Source organism: Pagrus pagrus, assembly GCF_965226575.1.
Source record: "Pagrus pagrus genome assembly, chromosome: 23".
NCBI classification, from domain to species: Eukaryota; Metazoa; Chordata; class Actinopteri; order Spariformes; family Sparidae; genus Pagrus; species Pagrus pagrus.
Window position 1 is genome coordinate 9566687 of NC_140205.1, and position 23486 is coordinate 9590172.

The 23486-nt window shown below is 40.6% G+C and overlaps 1 protein-coding gene across 1 annotated transcript in view; it reads right to left on the bottom strand.

Moving 5' to 3' along the window:
- The window catches only part of exoc4 (exocyst complex component 4), a 117188-nt gene that overhangs the window by 65076 nt on the left and 28626 nt on the right, over positions 1-23486 (bottom strand). The window contains exon 11 of the mRNA XM_084346304.1: positions 7943-8039. Within this exon, the coding sequence (XP_084202430.1) occupies positions 7943-8039 (97 nt within the window). The remainder of the gene's footprint in view (positions 1-7942; positions 8040-23486) is intronic.

Sequence of the window (23486 nt, forward strand, 5' to 3'; positions counted from 1 at the left end):
GGTGACAGGTAGGAGCACCTGGCAGATTCATAGCTAACTGGCATTGTGTTCTGCAGACATCCAGCAGCTTTCCTCCTCTGTACACTCCTCTATTTCCCATAAATCTTCTGCCGCTCTGCCCCCTTCTGTATTTTTGTTTTCCACTGTTGGTCGTCGTTTTATATTGGTATGGTTTAGTTATAGTAAGTAGGAGCGAATTTGGTGTTTACAAAAACACGACTGTACACAGGCACATCTTTGCAAATCAAACAGCCTGTCGCTTCCTCCAACTTCCTTCACCTGGGAAGAGTTGTGCAATGTCTATACTATGAGCAGCCAAGTGTGTTCGATGCTCAGCGCTCAACTTTGACAACATGTCACTCCTGTCATTTTGTAGCTTAATATTGCTGGCAAGGGCTGCAAATAACAATGATTTAGTTATCATTAATCTGACAATATTTGTCACGATTAATAAATCAATTGTTTGGTCTATAAAATGTCAAAAATTGTAAAAAAAAAAAAAAAAAAAAAAAAGAATAAATAAATAAATAAAAATTCTAATAATAATTTCCCGGAGTATAACACGGAATGAATTTGATTGTGGCAGAATAACATACAGTCCTACACTGATTCATTTTGAACCCTTACAAAGGGGAGCCTGCATTTTTCCAGTCTTTACAAAATCCTAAGCGTGTCATCATGGCTGAAGGCTTCGCTTCCTCATTGCATCCTCCACAACAATAGAATTAAATCCAATGTGTGCAGATACTTTGGATCAGAACTAAAAAACGGCAGGGAGGTATGGTGCTCGCCAGATATTTATCTTTCAATTATGCAGGGGAACCCAGTGATTTATGACACACAAAAAATGTGTTGTTTAACAATGACGATAACAACTCCCATGATCCCAAGCTACCAACTTTTATTGTTTTGTTTTGACTGAGAGACCCCTAGAGGCAGGTATTGCACACACTGGATGTTAGTAATGTTATTTCCTAACACCAGCCTTATAATAATGTTCCTCAAGTTGACTCTGCTGGTAACTTTTGCATTTAAATAATTTACGGTACTGTTTCATGTTTTGCACAAATACTGTAGACACACACACCAATGACACAAATGTCTTTCTCAGAATCTCTGATCAGTGTTCCCACACACACTGGTTACACCCAACTGCTCACTACTTTAGTTCCTTGCCATTCTCCTCTTTCATTTCCTCCCCATGTACTGTATATTACAGATGTATGAAGAGTGTGTATGTGCAAATAAACAACGTGAATTTAAAGCAGGCTAACATGCCAGCCAGCTTACATGCAATCTAAAAGCCTTTCTATTCCTCTGCATTTTCTTTCTTCTTCTGACTTATCTCACTCTATTCTCATCCCACCTGTCTGTTTGCTTCTTTTATCATCTTTTTCTTTGTGTTTTTCTTTCATTGCCTCCCATCTGCTCTCGTCTCTCTGTTGTTGCTGTCTTTCTTCTGCCTTCTTTATCTCTCCCTCTCTCTCTGACCTTTCCAGTGTAAAATCCTCTCTCCACCTGATTCCCAGTTTTTAATGGGTGTGGGTTAGAAGAGGAGAGGGAGAAGAAGAGGAAGAAGTGCTATTTACAGAGGAAAATCCTCCTGAACGAGCGAGAAAAGATTAGAAAAGAGAGCAAGGGCTGGCAGAGCAAAGCGGTACGCGCATGTATGTGTGAGCAAGACTTAAGACCAGACGACTATGCTGCATTTTAATAGCCTTTCCGCAGACACCTCTTTGAGGTGGACTACAGATGTTATTGTTGAAGGAAAACTGTAGCTGTCACCAGTAATTATGAAGCTGCCGCCTGACTAAATGAAGGTCGGAGTTCAACCGCAAATTATTTTTGCCATTTTCAATTCTGCCACAGTGGGGATTATCATGTTTGAAACAGGTCACACACGCGATACATCAGTAGGCAACTACAAACACCCATCTCGTCAAAATAACCCCGACATTTCCGATCTAACCAATCTTGTTGCTGGGATGAATTTGAAAAGAATTGTGATTCAGTGCTCTAGCTCATTGCCTCGTACTGGTAACGTTCATGCTGCCTAATAAGCTGCCTAGTGGATCAACATCATAAAAGAGTAATTGCAGGACTTATATGGATCATAAATACCTGAGTAATGGCTGCCGTTTTCCATGTTGCAGTAGGGAGTGTACTGCAGCACTACTGACAGAGAAAGCTATAATCGATACTTGTTTTTCTGTCTGCTCATCATTCATCATAAAACATGGAAACATGCAGACGTATAGGCTTCCAACTGCTTGCTTTGCTGGCTTGACAAGCAGCTTCAAACTTGATATGGACGTTTAAACAGACTAAGCAATGCAATGGTCCATGGAAAGAAAAAGTAATCATGCCACAAAATCACCATAATGATCTTTTAATGCTTAATGTGTTCCCCTTACTGAATTATGATATTTCACCATGAGCTCATGGACTTCTAATTTTCAGTTATTCGACATAGCAAAGTCTTTTTCTCTGAGAAGTACTGGACTTCAAAAAGTGGAAAAATCAAAATGTTAAAAAAAGGCCATGTCCCTGGACGTTGTGTTTGAGAATTCCACAGTGCAAGTTTCAGCCAAATCATTTGAGAAAGCTCAAAAACACAAAACTTATTTCAAAGATACTCTATTTCACCTCTAACTCTTGCTCTTTCCATTTGTCTTGGGTCTGTGTGTGCTGCTCAGGAGGGGAGTTAATGAGAGTGTGAAATTAGTGCAGAATCATGGCGTGCTTCGCTTTCACCACAGGCTACAGCGGTGGGAGGCAGAGCCCTTCTGTCCTTTTCCTGTCATCTAGCTTTCTATCCGGCTCCTCGTTCCTTTCATCGCTTGCTCCATTGTCCTTCACTCTCTGCTTCCCCCGAGCGCTCTCTGTCAATCTTCAACCTTCTGACTCTTTTCTCTCCCTCGCACTCTCTCGCTCGGCCATGGACACTCACAGCAGAACAGACTTCGTGGAGACCTTGTGTGAATTCAACCAACTGCACATCAACATGAGTACTTTTTAATAAGCCAGTTCTGTCGATTCAAACGAAGAGCTCTGGACTCAATAGAATGTTAAACAGCAGTGAAGTGACCAACCAAGTACACCTCCTAGCCTGATAATATCTAAACTTTCACCTTCAAGGCTTTTGCATTGGTTATAATTATTTTTTACTTATTAATTAACTTAGACATGGATTCTAGGATGTACCTGCACACACATAAAGACACACTGCCACACAGACACAGACATCTACAGGCATGGCCATGCCTGGACATCCTGTGGAAGGTGAACAGGGAGAGATTAGGGCCCGCGGAAGCTTTTCAAAATGCCAACCTCGTCCTGAGCAAGGGGTGTAAATACCACCCAAATGTCAGCAGGAGACCCCACGAGTCAAACTAAATTGGCTGCTACATGCACAAACACTCCCCCACGTCTGCCCCATATTGTGTGCGCGTCTTTAAAGACATACATTCTCTGCTCTGACAAGTCAGGCTGGATTGCTATACTTGTGAGGGCAGAATCAATCTTATTCAATCACTTGCTGCTTCAAGCAGAGTAGACGAAGAAGTTTCAGCTGGCCTCAGCCTCGCCAAAATAAAATTCAAACATATTTGCTTGTGGTCACAAACTGAATAAATGACAAATAGATCGAAGCAAAAATCAGGTAAGCACATGCACATTTGATATAATAATATGAAGTATATTAAAAGGAAACCAATGTACAAACTGATTGCAACTGCTTCAGGAGGGCATATACCCTTGGGCAATATAAATATCGACAGAAAGACAAACATGAGCAATAAGCACATTAGAAGAGTCCACACCACACTAGCCCCCTTCTCATTACAATCCATCCATTTTCTGGCATTCAGCCAGGGCTACACTGTAGTGGCAGCAGGCCAACCAAGGTAACCCAGATGTCCTCTTCCCCATCCACCTCCTCCAGCTCTTCCTGGGGGAGCCCCAGGCTTTCCAAGACCAGGTGGGACCTATAATCCCCCCAACATATTCTGGATCAGATATTCTTTGGCTGCTTTTAGACATTCTGTCCAAAACAGAATAAGTAACACAGCACAAGCTTGGTGCAGCCAAATGCCCAAATGCCCATGACTCCCTGCAGAGCGCAGAGAAACAGCTCTCACTTGGGTTATACTTAAACTTGATAGCTCATGGGAATGGTACCTCAGTATTCCTCTCCATAGGTAGTATAGTGAATAAAATCGTCCTTCTGACATCTGAAGTACCTTTGCATGTCTAAGCCTGGCTCTTGTTGGGTTACCTGGCTTCAATAAGCATGACATACATTCTTTATTATAAGCTTATCAGATGCAACATTGTCTGAACCATGAGTGGGGTACTTAATATGACATAAGATGGAATGGTAATACCCGCAGGGAAATTAGATTAATGCGCCAGCAGAAAGTGATATTCAGCGAGGCTTACTTTTACGTCTGAATAAATTCCAGATAGTGTGGAAAAACTTGCTGAAATTAATATAAAGCACACTTAAGCTGATCTGACAAGTCAAAACGTGGCTTGACACATTTTGATCAGATTATTGTAAAATAAATATCCAAAATACAAATTTAGGTTTTAGATTTCCGTTGGGGAAATGTATGCAAATTAGCAGATATTCAATGAGATAATGCACCATTTGCTTTATTTAAACAGAAAATTGAGGAAAACTTGTGATAACAAAATAATTGTCTTAGTAATCAATCAACTACTGAAGTTTTATGGCGATATCTTCACCTGTAGTGTCTTAATTTCTTTCTAAAAATGTATAGAACTTCACAAGAATAATGGCCTTTAAAGATATGTGAAGTTACTTTCTCATACCCTGAGACAGAAATCTCCACTTCAGTGGCACTTAAACACACCAAACTTTCCAATTTTATTCGTATCTATATGCAGGTTTAAAATTATCTATATTTACAGAAGGTTTGCGTTCATATATCATTCATACCCGGATCTATAAAACATTTTATTCCTTAAAAACATGTTGAAAATTTTTTTAATCAAAAAGCCCCTCTGTAGCCCTTTGATATTGATATGCAACCCAGGGTATATATAATAAGATCATGCCTCATTTGATATTAAACATGACATTTCAGAAAGTTTCTAATATAAGAAGTAATTCTCGTAATGTAAGTAATCAACTGGGGAAGATTCCTGGCGATATCTATGAGAGTAAACTTTTACCCTATTTACCTGTAGTGTTTAGCCTAGCTGTGCAGCAGAGGTTACCATGGCGATCCATGCCAATTAAAAGTGAGCCACCTGGATACTGGAAAACCTGAGTCAAGCCCTAAGATTGCTGGATACAGCCACAAGATGGAATCCACACTGCTCTAACAATACAACATAATATTTGACTCAACAAGTACACAACCAGGTAATCAATGGAATGAAGAACTAAACATTTCGGAGAGTGTCATTTGCAGATGTTATGCTTCTTTGGAAACCAGATACAAGCAAAGATTTGAAAAACAGACATCCAAGAACTAAATAAAGAACAGAAGAAAAAGAAATATTCGGCAATCAAACATTAGGACCCTGTTGTCTCATACGCAGACATACACCACTGATTTCCAGTGCTGCAACCCCCAACTGCTTCTGTCATTAAAGCTGCCATGAGTTGCATGGCTGGCTGCAGGAGGTGTAGTGATCCATCAGCGGCGTGCCAGAGCTTCGCCATTAGAAAACCATCTGCAAGAAACAGCGCTCCATTGGCACTGGAAGTCTAGAGAGGGCAGATCGGAGGGAGGGAGAGAAAGAGGAGAGAGCCCCGTGTGCAAGGCAGTTTGGTGTGATTGATATGAACCATTACAGACAACATGGGAGAGGTTGGCAGAAAGCTAGTCACCGTTTTATTTTTGGTCATTTGTTCAGACAAAAGCTTGGCCAGGCCCACGGTGAGCCGGGGTTGAACGTCAGAGAGAGAAGGAGAGTGTGTAAGAGAGTAGGGACTGAGGGAAAGGTTCACGGCAGAAGCTTCAGAAAAGGGACATGAACACAGGCAACCATCTGCAGAAAAAGACATTAAAGCATGCATAGACGCATGCATCTACACTCACAAACAAAGACGTCCTTACTCTCTGAAACCAGTAATTTGCTTTCAAAGAGCATCGATCAATCAAACAAAAGGTAACATGACAACTAACAATACAGCTTGGGTTAGCGGGGATGTAATGAAGAGCAAAATGGATCTGATAGATGAAGTGCAATCTAGCTTAATCTAAGTGAATGGGCTGATTTTCTGCGATTTCCATACTGTTCAGTAGTCAGTCCGACATTTTGTGGTCAGGGTATACACATAATTGGCCAGCATGCTTAAACACAATCATCAGGGAAAAAAATAAAAATAAAGCATCTGTTTGGTATGGAGTCATAGGAGTGCCATTTAAAAATAAATTAATGAGTAAATTTAAAAATGTGTAAAATAAAGATAAATACATAAGAATGTAAAACATATAAATAAATATATATTTCATATTTTATAAAAAATATATATGCTTTATCTTTTATTTATTCCTCTTTATATTTCGTATTTACTTGTTTATTATTTATAGTTTTCCACTTTTGTTTTTTTATTCTTTTACAGCTTCATTTGTTATGGCACTCCTTGGACTTGCATTGTCTTTAATGGCTTTTCTTCCCCAAGTTTGCCTGTATTTACTGACTGTTAGATGAAAAAAACTTAGTAGACAGAAAAAAGCAAAGCAACTTCTACCTCATAACACAGTGACAGCCCAGATGGCCTGTGTGAAGCTATAGCTCTCCACTGGCTGAGCATTCAAGATACTTTAACAGTCAAGACATCTGTTAACCTGCCAGCTTTGTACAAATCTGAGGAATAAACAAAGTGTTTGTTTTTTTTAAAAAGGAACACTTATCTTGCTTCCGTGCATTGAAAATATGCTCCACGATGTTAAAATTGTAGAAATGTATGCCAAAGCACCATAGTGTGGAAGTAGGAAACATCACTGTTTAATGGATCCAAGAAGGTAATGTATCACTGCTCGGAGGCAAATCCAATTAAATTGCTTCACTATTAGATTTACGCAACTCGCCTGGGACCACAGCGCTGTATAGAAAACTACCAGACATACAGAACATCATCACAAAGACAACCCTTCACAATACTCAAATTTAATGGGAAATAAAAGCGAGGGTGGTAGTCGATTCCCAATTCCTGGATGGTATCAAGAAAACATTTTGAACTGAAAGTACAGTATATTACATCATGTTTGATTTACGATATCCCACTGAACATTATAAAGGCCAAAATCGATAAATGGTCGCTAAGAGGCCGTGTAATATAATTAGTTTACATTTTACTGGTATTGAGTCATGTCCCAGCCGTCATATGTCTTGAGTGGCTTGTCCATCCCTCTCTGATAGACCAGGATGACACTACTGGCCCTTTGACACGTGAACCTCTTAAAATAACTGGAAACTGTGCAGCCTGTTCCAGTAAAGACAGCAGGTTCTGTCATTGATAAGCTTCGTTTTAATCTGATCCGGTTAGGTCCCGTATTGCTGGACATCAGAGGTGTCATACATTAGAATGTCCTGGTGTTAAACATTCCCAATGTTCACACAATTCACCAGAATAAAGCTTAAATGATAATATAACTACATTTTAGGTCGTCAGATTGCCGTGACTGATTTATTGCATTGCAGTACTGGCATTCTATTCTTCTTCTACTGTTAAATTAACAGTAAAGGCTTGAAATGATCTACTTATCACTTAATTTATCTTAACTTGTGACTCACTACTTCAGCACTTTTTCATACAGTAAGCAGTGTCGCCTTTCAGATGAGTGCCTGCAGACGTCTTGCTGTTTCGTGTGTTGCTGTTCACATTCCCGATAAACTAAAAACACATCTTGAAACCACATTCCAATCAATTTTTGGCCGGATGTATCAGTCGGTGCTGTACCTGAGAAGAGGCTGGAAGATCACCGTGATGTTCCTCGCTCCTGGCTTGCACACAAACTTCATTTCTCCCCCTTCAATCAGGTTGTCATCAGCACCACCTGGAACATAGGAGACAGGGCTCAACCAAAGATGTCACAATAGATATCCAGACATAAGCTGTGTTCAGTTCCACAGGGTACACAAGCCGTACTCACAACTCCCTGCTACCTGTTCAGGGAACATTGGTTAAGTGAGCTTCCCCTGACAAAGTTCCTCCCTTCAGAACATCCGTCATCGTCACCAATGTGGAAATCACCTCCTCTGTGCAGTAACCTCATAACGTAAACACCTCGGATACCTGTTGCTACTTAAAATAAATGTGTCAATATGTAAATAAATGAGATTTGATTATCTTGCAAGATGCATGGTATCATTCATGTTTAGATTAAAGTTTTGCTGATTATCAACAAATTGTTATGTAATATTGTGTGTCAATTATTTACAAATTATTATTTTTAAGCAATATTTATAACCTCATTCTTGACCATTTAAAAAAAATCCAAAATTAGGGCCACAAGATATGGTAAAAAAAAATCTAAATCAAATGGTGACTTTGCTGATTACTTGGAACAATTGTTTTTGCACCACAATTCTTTATTTTCACTGAAAAAACGACTTAGTCATGAGGATGGGACATCTGTTGGGGTCCGTACCAAACTAACATGTTTTTTTTTTAACATCTGGAAAACAAGATGTGTAGGCCAAGGCATCTCTGCAGCACACACTGATCCTGTTTTCTCGCACATTTTGCCTTTATAAAAAAATCTGCAGCTTCTGCTATTTGGAAATATTGTGATTTTTAATATAATTTAATTAATTGTGCAGAAATACCCAAATGATGACAGGTTGTTGTCAGTATTGTCAATCTTACAATACTTACAATTCTTAAGGTAAAACGTGCAAAAATGGTGGAGTAGTTATAAGGTCATCGATAGCTTGTTTCCCTAGAGAGAGTATTTGCTTTACAGATTGTTTGAGCTTTGCTTTTAGGGAACTTAATACCACTTACATAGTCATCATTACATGATCTTACCTATTTTATATATATTCTTTTGTGTTGTTTGTTTCAGAACAATTATTATATACACTGTTACATTTTCAAATATTTCATCAGTACTGATGCAGACCTCCAGCCGTAATAAACACATCACTCAATCAGTGCAGCTCTCCATCACAAATCTAAATGCATCCCACATGCTAATACTGCCTGATGCCCCTGCGTCACTGCGTGGGTGAACCCCACAGCTAACAGGGTTAATCAGAAAATCATTGCCACGTAACATGCTCAGAAAGGAGTGGAGGCAGGGGGGGGGCTGCAGACAGGGACGAGGCGAGATCATAGGGGAGAGAAAGAACACCAAAGCTCATTACCTCCACTCATCCTGAAGTAATCAATATAATTGATGGAGGAGAAATTGCGGCTCATTGTCAATACAGCAAACTGCGAAGCAAAAGGATTGTCTCTGGTTGTGTGTGTGCATATGTAAAGGTTTTGAAAGAACACTATGCATGAATGCACTCACACATGTTGACGTCTATGTTTATACAGTGTTCGCAGGCAAATTGAGATGGAGGGGGAAAGCAGCGAGATGGTGGCATTTCTGCCTTTATGCAGAGGAGAAAATGTTATTCATTAGAATTTCTTGTTTTGGGTTTATGATTAAGTCCCATGGCGCTCAGAAACAATACATCCATGAGACTGGAAAACCAGACAATGCAATAAATAACCTTCTTGATACAAAACCAAGGGAGTCTGATACATTTACAATTGAGCTCTGTGTGTGGGAGAACTTTGAGGAAAAAGTTTGCTTTTGAGAAGACCCTGAAAGAATAATACCATCAACACGGTGAATGCACTTTCCTGTTGCATTCTGGTCAATTGAAATGAGGTGCGTGTCAAGTGTACAGAGTAGGGTAAGTGGAACCACTGGACAGATATCAAATAAGACAGTGATCCTAGCTACTTTGATAGGCTTTCCAAATCAGCAAAGGTGTGTGTGTGCATGTGTGTTCAGAAATGGTGAGATCTCAGTTTGGCACAAAGCCTCGCGCTGCTGTTTTCTTCTGTTTCATTTCCATGTCCAATACGGCCTTTGCAAAGCTTGTGTGATGTAACACAAAAGACACTTCTCCATAGTGCGAGCGCCTGTTCCACATTACCTGCGCAGCCTGCCTCGCCTTGCATTCAAATGCATATCAACCCATTGTTCCCTGTGCCCGGGCTCCGTAATACATTTCTAATGGAACAAGCTTCGTTTGAAAAGTATAGGAGACAACACACTCCGTGTTTTCATTAAAATGACAAGAGAAGCTTTGGTTCCATCTGAAACTTTCAAATCAAGGGTTTCTGATTCTGATCTGTTGCCATGAAATTTCGCCGGCACGGTGAGCTCACATTCGCGTTGCTAAGTGGCAACGGAGATGAGGTCCGATTCACTCAAACTCTCTCTTTCTCCACCTCTCCATCCATTCATCCTTCCTTTGATGCCAATTCAATTAAGACTCAATTACAGGCTCCTAAACAAAGCTGCTTCCAACGCTCTCTCTCCCTCACACTCACTCACATTCTCACTCTTGCTCTCTCTCTCTCTCTCCCTCTCTCACTTTTCATCAACGCGGAAAGAGCTGGCTAAACTTTTGCTTCCTCGTCATCAACTTGCAAACACCCAAGTTCCCGTGAATAACGTCAACATGTCACAGACTCTGGGAAAGTTAGCATTACTTGTCTGCTCCAAGAGCCACATCTAACTGGCAACCACACACACAAACACACACACACACGCACGCACACCAAATTGACTACCATGTATGTATTCCCAATGACAGTGACCAATTTAATTTCATGCTCTAAACATCTGCATCCGTGTCAGACAAAGGAGCGAGGAAGAGACCTCATTGATCCATGGGGTCTGGGACCAGCTGCCAACAGGGCATAGCACTGATGAATATTAAATAGGCCGGCATTAATATGCATAGGATTCTTCAGAGTTGTCTAGACGTGACAGGGTGGCTCCGGTTTCAGGTCAGGATGCCACCAAACTGCTGCCAGCCCTCTCTCCACTTGCTGTGTAAAAGTGCCATTTTGTTTGCGGGAGCTTGTGTGTGTGTCTGCGTTTGTGTGCTCAAGTATTCGTTAGCGTTGTTTGGCCGAGTGTCTGTGCATTTGTGTCCCTCGGTGTGTGGTCTGATCCGGGATTAGTGGGAGGGGTGTGTGGAGGTGTGGTGCTCAGTGGGACGGCAACTGGAAGCTGGAAAAGAAGAAGTGACACATTCTAATGTGGCCAAATCTGCCTGAAATCCCCCTTGAGGACTACTGCTTTGTCTGCACACACACACACCTAAGCAGACATGACACACAACTTCTATCCATAAAAACATCCATGGATTAAAGGGGGAACAAACAAGACAGGTCGAGATACACACACACACACTTGTGAGAGCCTAAAACAAATGGAAAACTACATAGATACCATATGCTCACACACTCACATAGTGACACCCCTCCAGCCCCCTGTGGTGCCATAGCATGCGCTCCCCAGCCCACATGTAATCAAGTCAGGCAGTGACTTAGTGAAATTGCATTAGCTACACTTTCCTGGGTTTGATGAGAAACGGGTTTGATCCTGTGATGAATTCCGGCCCTGCCCAGATTTAGGCAGGGAAAGAATGAACGTGTGATGCCTTCTTTAACACACTCCAGCGTCTCGCGGGACCAGTGTGATTCTGTGTGCATCTGCGAGTGTGTCAGGGTGGGCGAGATGAGGAAATCCAGACAGACGGGAGAGGGAAGGAAGAGTCATAATCCCTAATTTACAAGTGGTTTGAATCGGTTTTGTGTCCATAATTTAAATGTGTGTCTGTATGGAAAAAAGGACAGTGGCAAACAGAGAAGTTAGTCCAAATATTCACAATGAAATAGGCAATTGCTGTAACTCCACTGCACTTTGTAGAGAGTTTAACGTGCAAATTTGAAAAACATATTGGAACTCACTTGTTTGCAATTGGTCTTACTTGATTATATAACTTGTAACTGTATTTTCACATAAGATAAGCACCTTTGTCTATTGTGTTACAAAGTGAAATATCTTTAGATTGCATTTATCCGTCCATAACACCAAAAATTCTCATATTGCTATTCCATGTTTAACAGTTGTCATTACTAAATACATGTTAGCTGTAGGTTAATTGGATTAATAGTTTCTACCATGTGATTTTGAATACATTACTACAGATTATTACATATCAATATCAAGATAATGTGTTTGATAAGGAGGACAATGTTAACTCTGCTCATGAAAGAGTATAATCCGTGTTTTTGTTGTGTATGATTTTTTTTTTCATGTCTGAATACCACACGACATGCATGCAAACATTGCGATCATGCTGCAATCTCTCCTTCATAGCCAGTGCGCCAAGGGTTTGTGTCAACTTAAGAGGATCAAAGATACCTGTGATCACTCTGGCTGGATTCTGATTGGGACTGGCAGGAAGGCGACTGGGTGATTGGTGTAACTGACTCACAATCATGTCCCTCAAAAACACACAACGTAGGCGCACAAAAGTGAAAAAAAATTGCCTGTGCTGGTCAGGAATACGCAAGTAGAAATTAAATCTAAGCACAAACACACTCAAACAAATGTGTTACACTAATAACACAATACAAATGGTAGGATTCAGCAATATCTGCACCTCTCCACAGTATGTACAGTAATTGTTGGCCTATAATGGCAGAGTGAGACAGTGCTCTTCCTTTGATTGAAGCCCTTAATCTGTGCCGTTAGCCAGCGCTGCACATTTCAAGCTAAATTGTGCAAATAGAAAACGCCATATAGAATAATCCAATTTTCAACCTCAACGGCCTCATCTGTCTGTATGCTATGAAAATTACTTTGGGTGTGATCAATTCAGGTAATATCCTCCATGTACAAATCAGATACATTTAATCGCGAATCCAGAAGACTGGCAGTCAGCTACGTATTCAGAGTTGAAACCTGCTGGTCTAATTAGTACGATTTCTATGTCAATAATGTATGACTCTCTGGTCAATTCCGGGCAACCCATTCCAATCAGACTGTCTTCATGTCTGATTGGGTCTTAATGTGAGCCCTCTATTATTAAAATTAATTTGATGGAATGGTATCTGCTGCTCCACCTTCCATGAGACCAGATCCACCGCTCAGGTGAGAATAAACGGTATAAATAAATAATAGTATAAATAAATTCAGGTGCAAATTGAGTTGGATTAATTATTAAACGCGTCACTGTGGAATACAATGCGTCTCAGAGGTCTTAAGTTTAATGAATGCACATCTGTCAGTGGTGGTATGACAACAATGCACTCCAGTAGCAGAATGAATATTAATTGTGCAAAATGTCTCTTCAGAGACACGAGGAAAAGTCATCCTAAATAAGGGACATTTCATGGGGGGGAAAACCTGAACAGATGGAAATGTATGTTGTTTGTCTTTCAAACTTCAGCAATGACAGTGCAGTTTCAAACTGTTGGCAAGTGGTTCCAGTGTTAGAAAATAAGCTTTGTGCAGGTTTCAGAGGAGTCTACAGCCATGCTAGCAGCTCTGTGAGAGTGTCCTTTGGCACAGTGGTACTTTGAGCGAAATGCAAATGCAAAAGAAGTGCTAACATGCTGAAGTAGTAAAAACTTTGAGCGGCTGGTGGCACTAGAGGAAAAGTAAGAGGAATACCAAAGTCAGTAGAATTTATCTTTTCGGGACCTTGAATATATGAAGTAAAATTCAAAACAATCAATACAATCCCTTTCGAGTTGGAGCAGATTACATGCATCTGTGTCTAGAGTCCAATTATCTCCCACAGTGCAAAGACATGCAGGTTTGGTGAACTAAAAATTCACTTGAGCATTGGTGTGAATGTATGTTATGTTTGCAACCAGTTCAACTTCAGTGAACAGAGACACATATTTGTGCTGTCAACCAACTGAAAAACCATCGTGACAGTGCTGACCTTTGTGCGTGCATGTGGTCACTGAACTTTGAGCACCACCTATTTTCGCGAGGATGAACAGATTCATTTCACTTTGCCACTTTCTAATATGAGCACGCTCTTACCCGCCTCGGCACAATGAACGCTTGTATTCGAAAAGGTCTTTTTTTATACCTCACCCAAAGGAATGGCAGCAACACCAAACCGTATATCAAAAACTATACTGATGGTTCGCAAACACCACCAGAAATAATGTGAAGAAAAACTGACGACTAAACATTGTTGATCCAAACTAGGCTTGTGCTGACTAGTGATTGGATCACATATTTTAACCAACTATCAGAACTAAGATGTTATAAAAATAATCTCTAGAAAGTGCACCAACTTTAGAGATATTTATGGTGGTTCGCCCGCTGAGCCCACGTGAATCAGCATGAGAAGCTACCGAATTTAAAATCCTTAAATTACACACCAGTTTGCTGCCTGTTTTCCATCGATTTGACACCCCAAATCTCCGTTCTCCAAATGCCTGCTCTCTAAAACTTTTCATATGTGTAGTTAAAATTGTGGCTATGATCTGGATTGTGATATTAAAGATACGATTATAATGAACATGATGCAGTGATTTTCGTCATGTGGAGTGAAGACTACTGCGTAGGACATTTTATGACTTTTATTGAACATTACTCAACAGCATCAGTGGTAGGCGAACTTAACCATAGTTCTCAACCATGTCCCTGCTTCGACTCATACTCTGTGTGTCCCCTGACTTTTGAAGCGTGATAATGTAGGATGCTGCGCAAGATATTATGACACAATATTGTCATACCAAGCAGACACACAGATTTTAAAGGGTCAATACAAGATATGTTTTTCCTCCCCCAACCCCCTGGCGATCGGATCGAAGATCCTGACCAAACCTGACTGGATTATATAAAAAGAGAAACAATCACCCAACCCAAATATAAACTTTATAAAGCACCACTATCATTAATCAAGATATAAGTCAGAGGTGACAAAATAGTCTGTAAAAACACAAGGTTTCCTTTAACTGCCCCCATTACAGAAACTTCTCTGCCTCGAGAACATTTCATTATATTTTGAAGTAAACCAGCATCACTGTGCTCACCCCAATCATCAAGGGTTTAAAAACACTCTTCACTGACATGGTCTCTTGAATCTGTCAACCATAAAAAGAGAATTACGTATGAGTGATTGAGTACATGTGTGTGTGTTTGTGCGTGTGTGTGTGTGTGTGTGTGAGAGTGCAAAGCCCAGGAGAACTAATCGGCCAGAAAACCACGTGTCATCACATCTTTGATTGGACCCAGCAGGGAATCAAGACCGCATGCTGTACAAGCTCTTCTTTACCGGAAGAACCTGTTGCATGCTGGGAAAGCAAAAGCTGTGTGTTGTTTATTTGCCTGGCTACCAGTGAGGCTGCTGCAGTGCAGGTGCCAAGGTCTCTACAGCCTCACGTGTCCTCCCATCCTGTCTTCCCTTCTTCCTCCATTTTTCATTTGTTCATCCCTACATCTCCTTCAATCAGCCTTTCTGAGATTAAAAGTAAACACAGAGGTGACAGTCAAAGCCGCCAATGATGACAAGACCAATGCTGATTAACATTAGCCTCAGGTTTGGAAAATACACCACGCTCTTTCTCTCTGATTAAATGTCTGCACTGTGTAAACTATCACAAGAGTGTTCCCCTTCTGTTGTCCTCTGCATCCACCTGTCACTTCTTCCTGCCTCCATCTTCTCAGTGCATTTAATGTTTGACTTATCTGTGCACGTCACTTTCCAGGGTGGATGTCATGTGAAAATCTCTGTGACTTATGGCCACGTGTATGTTTAAGCTTGTATGTCTTTGCGAGATAAAGCAGTTTACATATTGATATTTGGCAAAATGCTTCCGTATATCTTGCAGACAAGGATTCGGTCCTCTAGCATGCTAACAGTGGGTTTTAAAACGTAATTAAACTGGCAATAGACAAGTTTGCGCTTTAATTTACGATTATAAAATAAAGGTTGAATAACAACAGTTTGTCCTGTGTTGCTGGTAGTTTGTACTCTGAGGAAAAGGTAAAGCGGTTTGGATGTCTTTGTGACAGTGGAGCCAACAATACCACTTTTTGTTTCCACTTACTCACTGTCGCTACTGTTTTCTTAGCTTAGCTTCCTCAGCATCGCGAGCAGGCTAACTTTGTTTCAAGCTTCGGAGGCTGAATACGACTACATTACATGTCCAGATTCGCAATGAAAATTAGCTTTCTCTTTGTTCAGATATTTTAGTTTGGAGGCCATCGTTGCATAACTGAATAAGACATGGATGCAGTATCTAAATGCGATGGTTACTGTTAATGCCTTAATTTTGGTTGACATCCAGTTTTACTCCTGGGATCGTACCAAGATATTCATGGCTTGTATTTGGATAATCATGTATGATTCATATTTTGTATAAAAATGGCGAGCCAGAGTGGCACATTGTGTAATGTACTGTAATAGCGTCAATTTTGTCAAGCTTCTGCTCAATGTTTTGTTTTCGTCCACAAATGTATGAAACCATTAGCAAAATGCTGGCAACTCTAATATCAGTCTTTAAATAACTGCCTGCAATGTCTTTTCCATTATCATGCTCCCATCATTCAGTTTGCTAACCAGGGGCTTGGTGAGGTACGATACAGTAAAACGCTGATTTTATTATTACAAGCCACAGTGCATTTTCCACACTGTCTCCATGCTCCACTCTAATTTCACCACCAGAGCTACTGTAATTCAATCACTGGTCCCACAGCAGAATCCAACACTGCATTTATGCGTGTGTGTGTGTGTGTGTGTGTGTGTGTGTGTGTGTGTGTGTGTGTGTGTGCGTGTCTTGAAAGATTAGGGGGTGGAATCACATCTCTAATGTTTTTACCAATCAACCTCCCTGAAATCTATGTACGAGCAAATTGAACATGATGAGCCCAGGCCAACACATACAGAATTACTGAGAACTATTGTAGGACATCTGCAGCAGTGTGTGTATGTGTGCCTGTTTTCCACAATATGCAGAGCTGCCCCATATTTGCTTTTGTGCTGAACACAAATAAAGGCTTTTCACAGTAATAGCCTGTCAGGTAACAGAGGTACCTTGCATTTTATCTACAAGCCCAGTTATGTCGCTGCTGAAACAAAGCGATTCATAAAGGTCTGGCACCTGAGCAGGAGGGGAAACATGTCATGTTCTCCTGACATTCTTGCGCTGCGCGAAAGTATAGACTCGGTTACAACATGTCATTCAATTACAGCATGTCGTACGTGTCATTTAAGACATACCTTGGCATGCATTCTTTATGTAGTGGACACACACACCCACATCCAGGCCAGTATGAAAGCGGTCATCAGTCATAGATAATGACATGTGCCGTCATGGGTAATGTTCCATTAGGAATAATGGCCATTTGAAGGACACTTTTGAAAACAGAAATGGTGATCCTGATGACATTCTGTTCATAGAGAAGACTATTAACCTGTTAATCCATCTTTTCTTAGTCTTCCCTTTGCTGCAGGGCAAGTCGTTAAAAAGCAGTATTGTATTCAGTTTTAAAAAAAGGTGCCTGTACTCTGTGCAAAACATATTTTCTTTAATTTCCTTAAGTGTTATTTGGAACTTTCTCCAAACTTATGACACGCTTGTGAATTGTTAGCAGATATAATATTACCTCCTTTATATGATTTATGCCCATTAAATTCAATCTTCTGTTTTGAAGAGAGACATTTACTTTATTGAAAATAAGGAATCGTTTTTATTTTACGGCACATACTGCAAGATGCAATTTAGAGTTCAGAATGGCCTGAAGACTTGGATTTCTTTTTTTTAACTTCTTTATAAACTCTAACTCCACAGTCAAGTCGGTATTATCTTTACTCATACAAAAGAGCTAAGCAAGTTGGGGGGGAAAGAAATGGCACTAGTACTTACATTATGCAGTCTGATTTTTTAATCATGAAATGATACACATTACAGTAGATTTATTTAAATCATTCGACTGACATGACTTTTGGTGGGTCCTTATGAGCATTCAACATGTTGTTAACACCAGAAATGAAAGATAAGCATGAAGCATCAAATCTTGACTGAGCGTCAGTGTACAAGCAATAATTGGAGGAAAAGAAAAAAAATGAGAGGCATCAACTGCAGCCAAGCAGGTGTCTTCCCCTTTCCAGCGCCATAATCCAGTAATAATTATTGACTTTTTCACCGACAAGAGTTCCATCCCAGGTTCCATTTATGAATATGATAAATCATAATTGCAAGGTCAGCGGAAGTCAAGTATTGATCACTCCACAAGATGAGTGAACAGCCATTATTCTTGAATTGCGACTACAAGTGAAGAGAATGGATGATTGGATGAAGAATAATTGAAAAGGCGAGTCAGTGATTTTACATTAGTAAGAGAGAATAAGAAACTCATCTGAAAGTGGTAGTTTGGTGTAGAATTAAAAGGGAAATTCCACCAATTTTCCACATTAAAGTGCGGTTACAGGTCCTGTAGTATAAAGTCTTTTGTGGCTCCAGAGGAAACTGCATGTAATGTGGTAAACTGCCTCCAGTGATGTCACCCAGTGACTATGTTGCATTGTGCCTATTGTAGGTGTCATGTTTTGAACAGGAAGACGAATGCGTGGAACAAAAAAGGGGATATATCTGGTTCTGTTGTATCGATTTGGATGATTTGTTTTTAAACTGTCCAAATTGAGTCCAGTGGTGTTATGGAAGTGGACTGCATTTCAAAACCTGGTGCCTATATTACCCATAATGCATCTTGGCCTGACTGACATCACTGGAGGCAATTTATCAGATGAGATGCAGCTTTGTGGAGTCACAAAAGGCTTCATGCTTCTTTTTTCACACATGCAGTAGTACTTCCCAAGACCTGTAAACATACTTTAATGTGGAAAAATGGGCGAGTTACCCATTAAGGGTAAGCTGTCTGAATGAATAACATGGGATACTAGAATATGCTGTTTTTTTGAGCGCAGTGTCTACCACTGTTTCTTAAAAAAATGCATTTCCTATCAACATAAGACATTTCCACCCACATCAAACACAATCCCAGTTTGACCAAAGTGTGTAACATCACACATCACTTGACAGGAACATGCTGTTTCTGCTACTTCAAGTTACATACACACATTCACTTCTGTGAACACGTGGCGATCAACATCTGCTAGCCCCACCCCCGATATCCCACCCACCATCACCTCCACCCTGTGTCTCCCACACGACATTTTTCCATTTGCACCTCTTCTCCCTCCCCTCCCTGTTGGGGTGTACACGTCAGCCTGACAAGGAACACCACTTCTGGTAGCCCCTCAGCCGTCACCTTCTTCCTCCTCCTCCTCCTCTCCCTATCCCTCCCCCTCTCATGGGAACATGATGCTATTATACATAAACAAGAAGCCCCTAATACAGTTGGCTTTTTTTCCTCTATCTTAGACTGAGCATTAGGTATAAAGGGATGGGCAGAGAGATAGATTGGACACAGCCTGACTGTCCTTTGTGTTCGCTGGACACCCTGTGAACAAGTCTATTTGAATATCAAAAGAAAAACAGGGAATGTGTAAAAGAGAATCGGAATCGACTTGATTATGAATACTTCTAAAGAGTTGAGGGAGGTCAGTGGTAAAAGAGGGTTGGGAAAGGGAGTATGTGCCTGCAGGGAAAAAGGGACGTCTGAAGTGTGTGTGTTTGTTTAAATCCAGAGCAACCGTGTGGTGATAGGCAGGCTTTGTGTATGGCTGTCACGTGAAGGGGGGGGGGGTCGTCACTTCAAACGTGGCCCGGAGCAAGGCAATATCACAAGAGACACAATGAACAGCAGTGACACAAGGAGAAATAACATTTTTAAAAAGGCTGGAAATGCATTACTGACTGCAGTAGTTATTGGGATATATTCACACTTCACCTGCCAGATGACCACTGGGGCGCTTCGAGTCATCCGCTGCCTATACACGCGCCATAGAGAGGCAATAAAAAAGCAGAGGGCGAGGATGTAAAAGCCTAGTGGTTGGGAGAAACGCAGAGGAATATAGAGGCATGGTAACACACGTCTATAGCTGGAAAAATTGTTATTTTCATAATTTATTCATAGGGAGTGTGATTGAATCGGGAAGCCCTGTGATTCTGAAGTAGTGGTTTGCCGAGGATGCAAATACATCCACAAACACTACATACACATTTAGACAGACAACTGAGGATCAGTGCTGAATATATGAACACCATATACATGCTCGAGCTGGCAGTCTCACTACATACGTTCGGAAAAACATATTCCAGATGTGGCTACATATGGAGCTGTAATAGAGTCTTTTAGATGAGGCATTGGATTAATTGAAGCGTACCAGGCGTGTATCAGTGAAGAAGGGAAGCAATTAAATCCCCCCTGTGTTTGCATGTGTATGGGAGGCATGTGAATACAGTGTGCGCCTGTGTAGCCGTGTGCATGTGTGTAATGATATATGGCGGGGGTCCTTACAACACTCAGGAGACATAAATTACAGATATTACGGATTAATTTCAAACCCATTAGAGATATGTGACTGTGGAGAGGTTAGAAAATCATTACACATTCTATTCAAGCGCCGCTGCTCTGATTCTTATTTAAAGATCTGGGAGCTTGAACAAAGATACGAGGCATACGGCAACCTCTCCGACATGAAAATGTATTTTATATTAGAGCAGCAACAGTTAATCGATTAATTGATTAGTTGTCAACATTTAAAGGCTCTGTGGAAATTCTGTGTTGTTCTGGAAACCGCTTGTTAGTTTATGTTAGCGGACTTGAGTCCTTCACAAGGAAATCTACAGTCTAGTAGCGTTAAATAACTAAAACAAATCCTCCACAGGCTTGTATAGGTAACCGAGAGAGACAGGGAAGGTCTCATTTTTCATGTCATGTTACAATCTGCTCACATATGGCCAATAAAAAAGTGATTAATACATGTAAATCTCTACAAATTGTTCCATAGAGCCACTTTAAAATTAATCACCAACTACTTTCATAATCAACGTATCTGTTTAAAGTGGCTATGAGGAACTTTTAAGTGTTTATGAAACAGTCTCATGATTCCTCTGATGATTATAAATTAATCTTAATTAATTATTATTTTATTATCACTAATTAAACTGTACCGCTTTTGTCAAAAGGGGCCGCTAGAGTCAACAAAAACTGAAAGTTCCTTATAGCCACCTATGTAATTTTTAAAGATAAGGATTATGGATATCAAATGTCATAACTTCATCATTTTATGCCATGAGGCATTCATGTAAAATTTCTCTTTAACTATATGAATTCTTAAGTTATGTGTAATGTGAGGTCACAGTGACCTTGACCTTTGACCTCTGACCACTCAAATCTCATCGGTTCTTCCTTGAGTTTAAATAGATCTTTGCGTCAAACTGGAAAGAACTCCCTCAAGACGTTTCTGACATATCGCATTCATCAGAATGGGATGCCGTGAGATCACAGTGACATTGACCTTTGAGCAACCAAATCTAATCAAGTCCAAGGAGACATTTACGCCAATTTGAAGAACATTTTCTCAAGGTGTTTCTGAGGTGTTTCTGAAATTGGGATGCCATGAGGTCACAATAACCATGATCTCTGACTGCCAAAATCTCTAGAGTTCAAAGGTGTTCTTGAGATATTGCATACACAAGAATGGGACAGCCGGACAGTCAGGCAGACAGAGGGACGGACAGATTCCAGCTTCCAGCTTTTTAAATGTGAATATATTCCGGTTTCTTTACTCCTTTATGACAGTAAACTGATTATCTTTCGGTTGTAGACAAAAGAAGGTATTTGAGGACATCGTCTTGGGCTTTGGAAAACACCAATCAACATTTTCACCATTTTCTGCCATTTCATAGACCAAACAACTAACTGAATAAGAACATTAATGAGACATAATAATTGACAATGTGTCATTAGTTGCAGCCCTATTTATATCAGTATGTGATCATTCACAAAAGCACAAAATGCAGCAAATACAGCAAAAGCTTCTGCAAAAACTGCAGTCCTGACTTTGTACTCTATTTAGTGTGTGACCATTTTTCTTCCTTTATTAATGGTGCATAGCTGGATTTAAAGTGAACAATCAAAAGTTTTATTTCCAAGGCTGCTTTGGTGAGCATCTGAGTTAATAACTATATTGACTTGAAGCAGACCGTTGAGAAAAGAAGAGTTTAGGAAACTCCAAGTAGAGAGACTAAGAGACACACATGACTAAGCTTCAAGTGTTGAGTAATCCCGCAGCCGGAAGAACTCATCAACTCAATCTTTTCCTCTCCCTCCCTCCCTACAGTAAGTTTAATTTGAAGAGAGAGAAAAAAGTCCCTTTCCACACCGTCTCAATACATATTTTTCTAATTTCTTCCTTCAGAAATCTCTTAATGGCTTCTTCGCTGGACCCTGATGAAAACAATGACTTTTAACCTTCCTCTACCTCCCTCCTTCCCTCCATCCATCTTTCCCCCCCTCCCTCCATCGCAGCAGACTTATTTCACTTTCTAAATGATTTCTTACTCCTTCAATCTCTTTGCAGCCATTCAGGCCCCGGCTTGGGCTTGTGGCCGGTGCGACGCATTGTGACAGGTGAAATGAAAGCCCAGAGAAATCTCATCTTCTTATAAAACGCTCCAAGGCATTCAGCCAGTCAAAAAAAAATATTTTTTCCCTCTCTCTTTCTTAGGCGCCGACAGACGGAAGAAAAAGAGAAAAAAAAGTGAGCTGTTATTTGAAGACCATTTGGGGTTTTCCTTTATCCGCAGTTAATCAATGCTGTTCTTTTTGTGGCAGGGGAGCTGAGGCAGTACACTTTGCATACATTTACAGACCAGCTACTGTATGAGTGCCACTTTTTTGACTACAGCCTGCATTGAAATGTCTTCAACAGATGTAAGACAAGTCAGTTATTTGCTTATTTTTAATCTGAATACAAGAAACTTAACCAATACTCCATTATTTAAATAATTTACCCTTAATAGTCATAATTAATTATGCAGAAATTGCCAAAGGATGATTTTCGCCTGTGTAAAGTAGTCATCTCTGCAGATAAGTACTTTACTGTTATTTTCTCGCTCCATCTGCTACCTTTTCTGTTTTATCCAAACAATGTCAATGAGGAGCTCGGTGTGAAAAAAAGGAATAGTAGCAGACAAACAGCGCTGTCAGGCACTGCTGATTGAAACCTCAAGGTCACAGGCAGAGAAACAGAGAGCCAGGGAGTGAGAGAGACAGAGGGAAACGGAAGAAGTAGGAGCAGTAGAACAGCTTAGACTCTCCAGGGTCTGGCTGTGCAGCTCACTCACCGTGCTATTTTGTGTGTTTGTGTGTGTGTTTGAGTGAGAGGTTTTCAAGGCCTCTCCCTGTAGGCGGATTCTGCAAAGTCACCCTGCTCTCTGCCTCTCGTCAATCTCTTCCTCTATCGCTGTCTCCCTCTCCACACCCGTTGTCTGCCTTTCTTTTTTCCTGAGTGTAACTTCTCGACCCGCAACGTGTCCT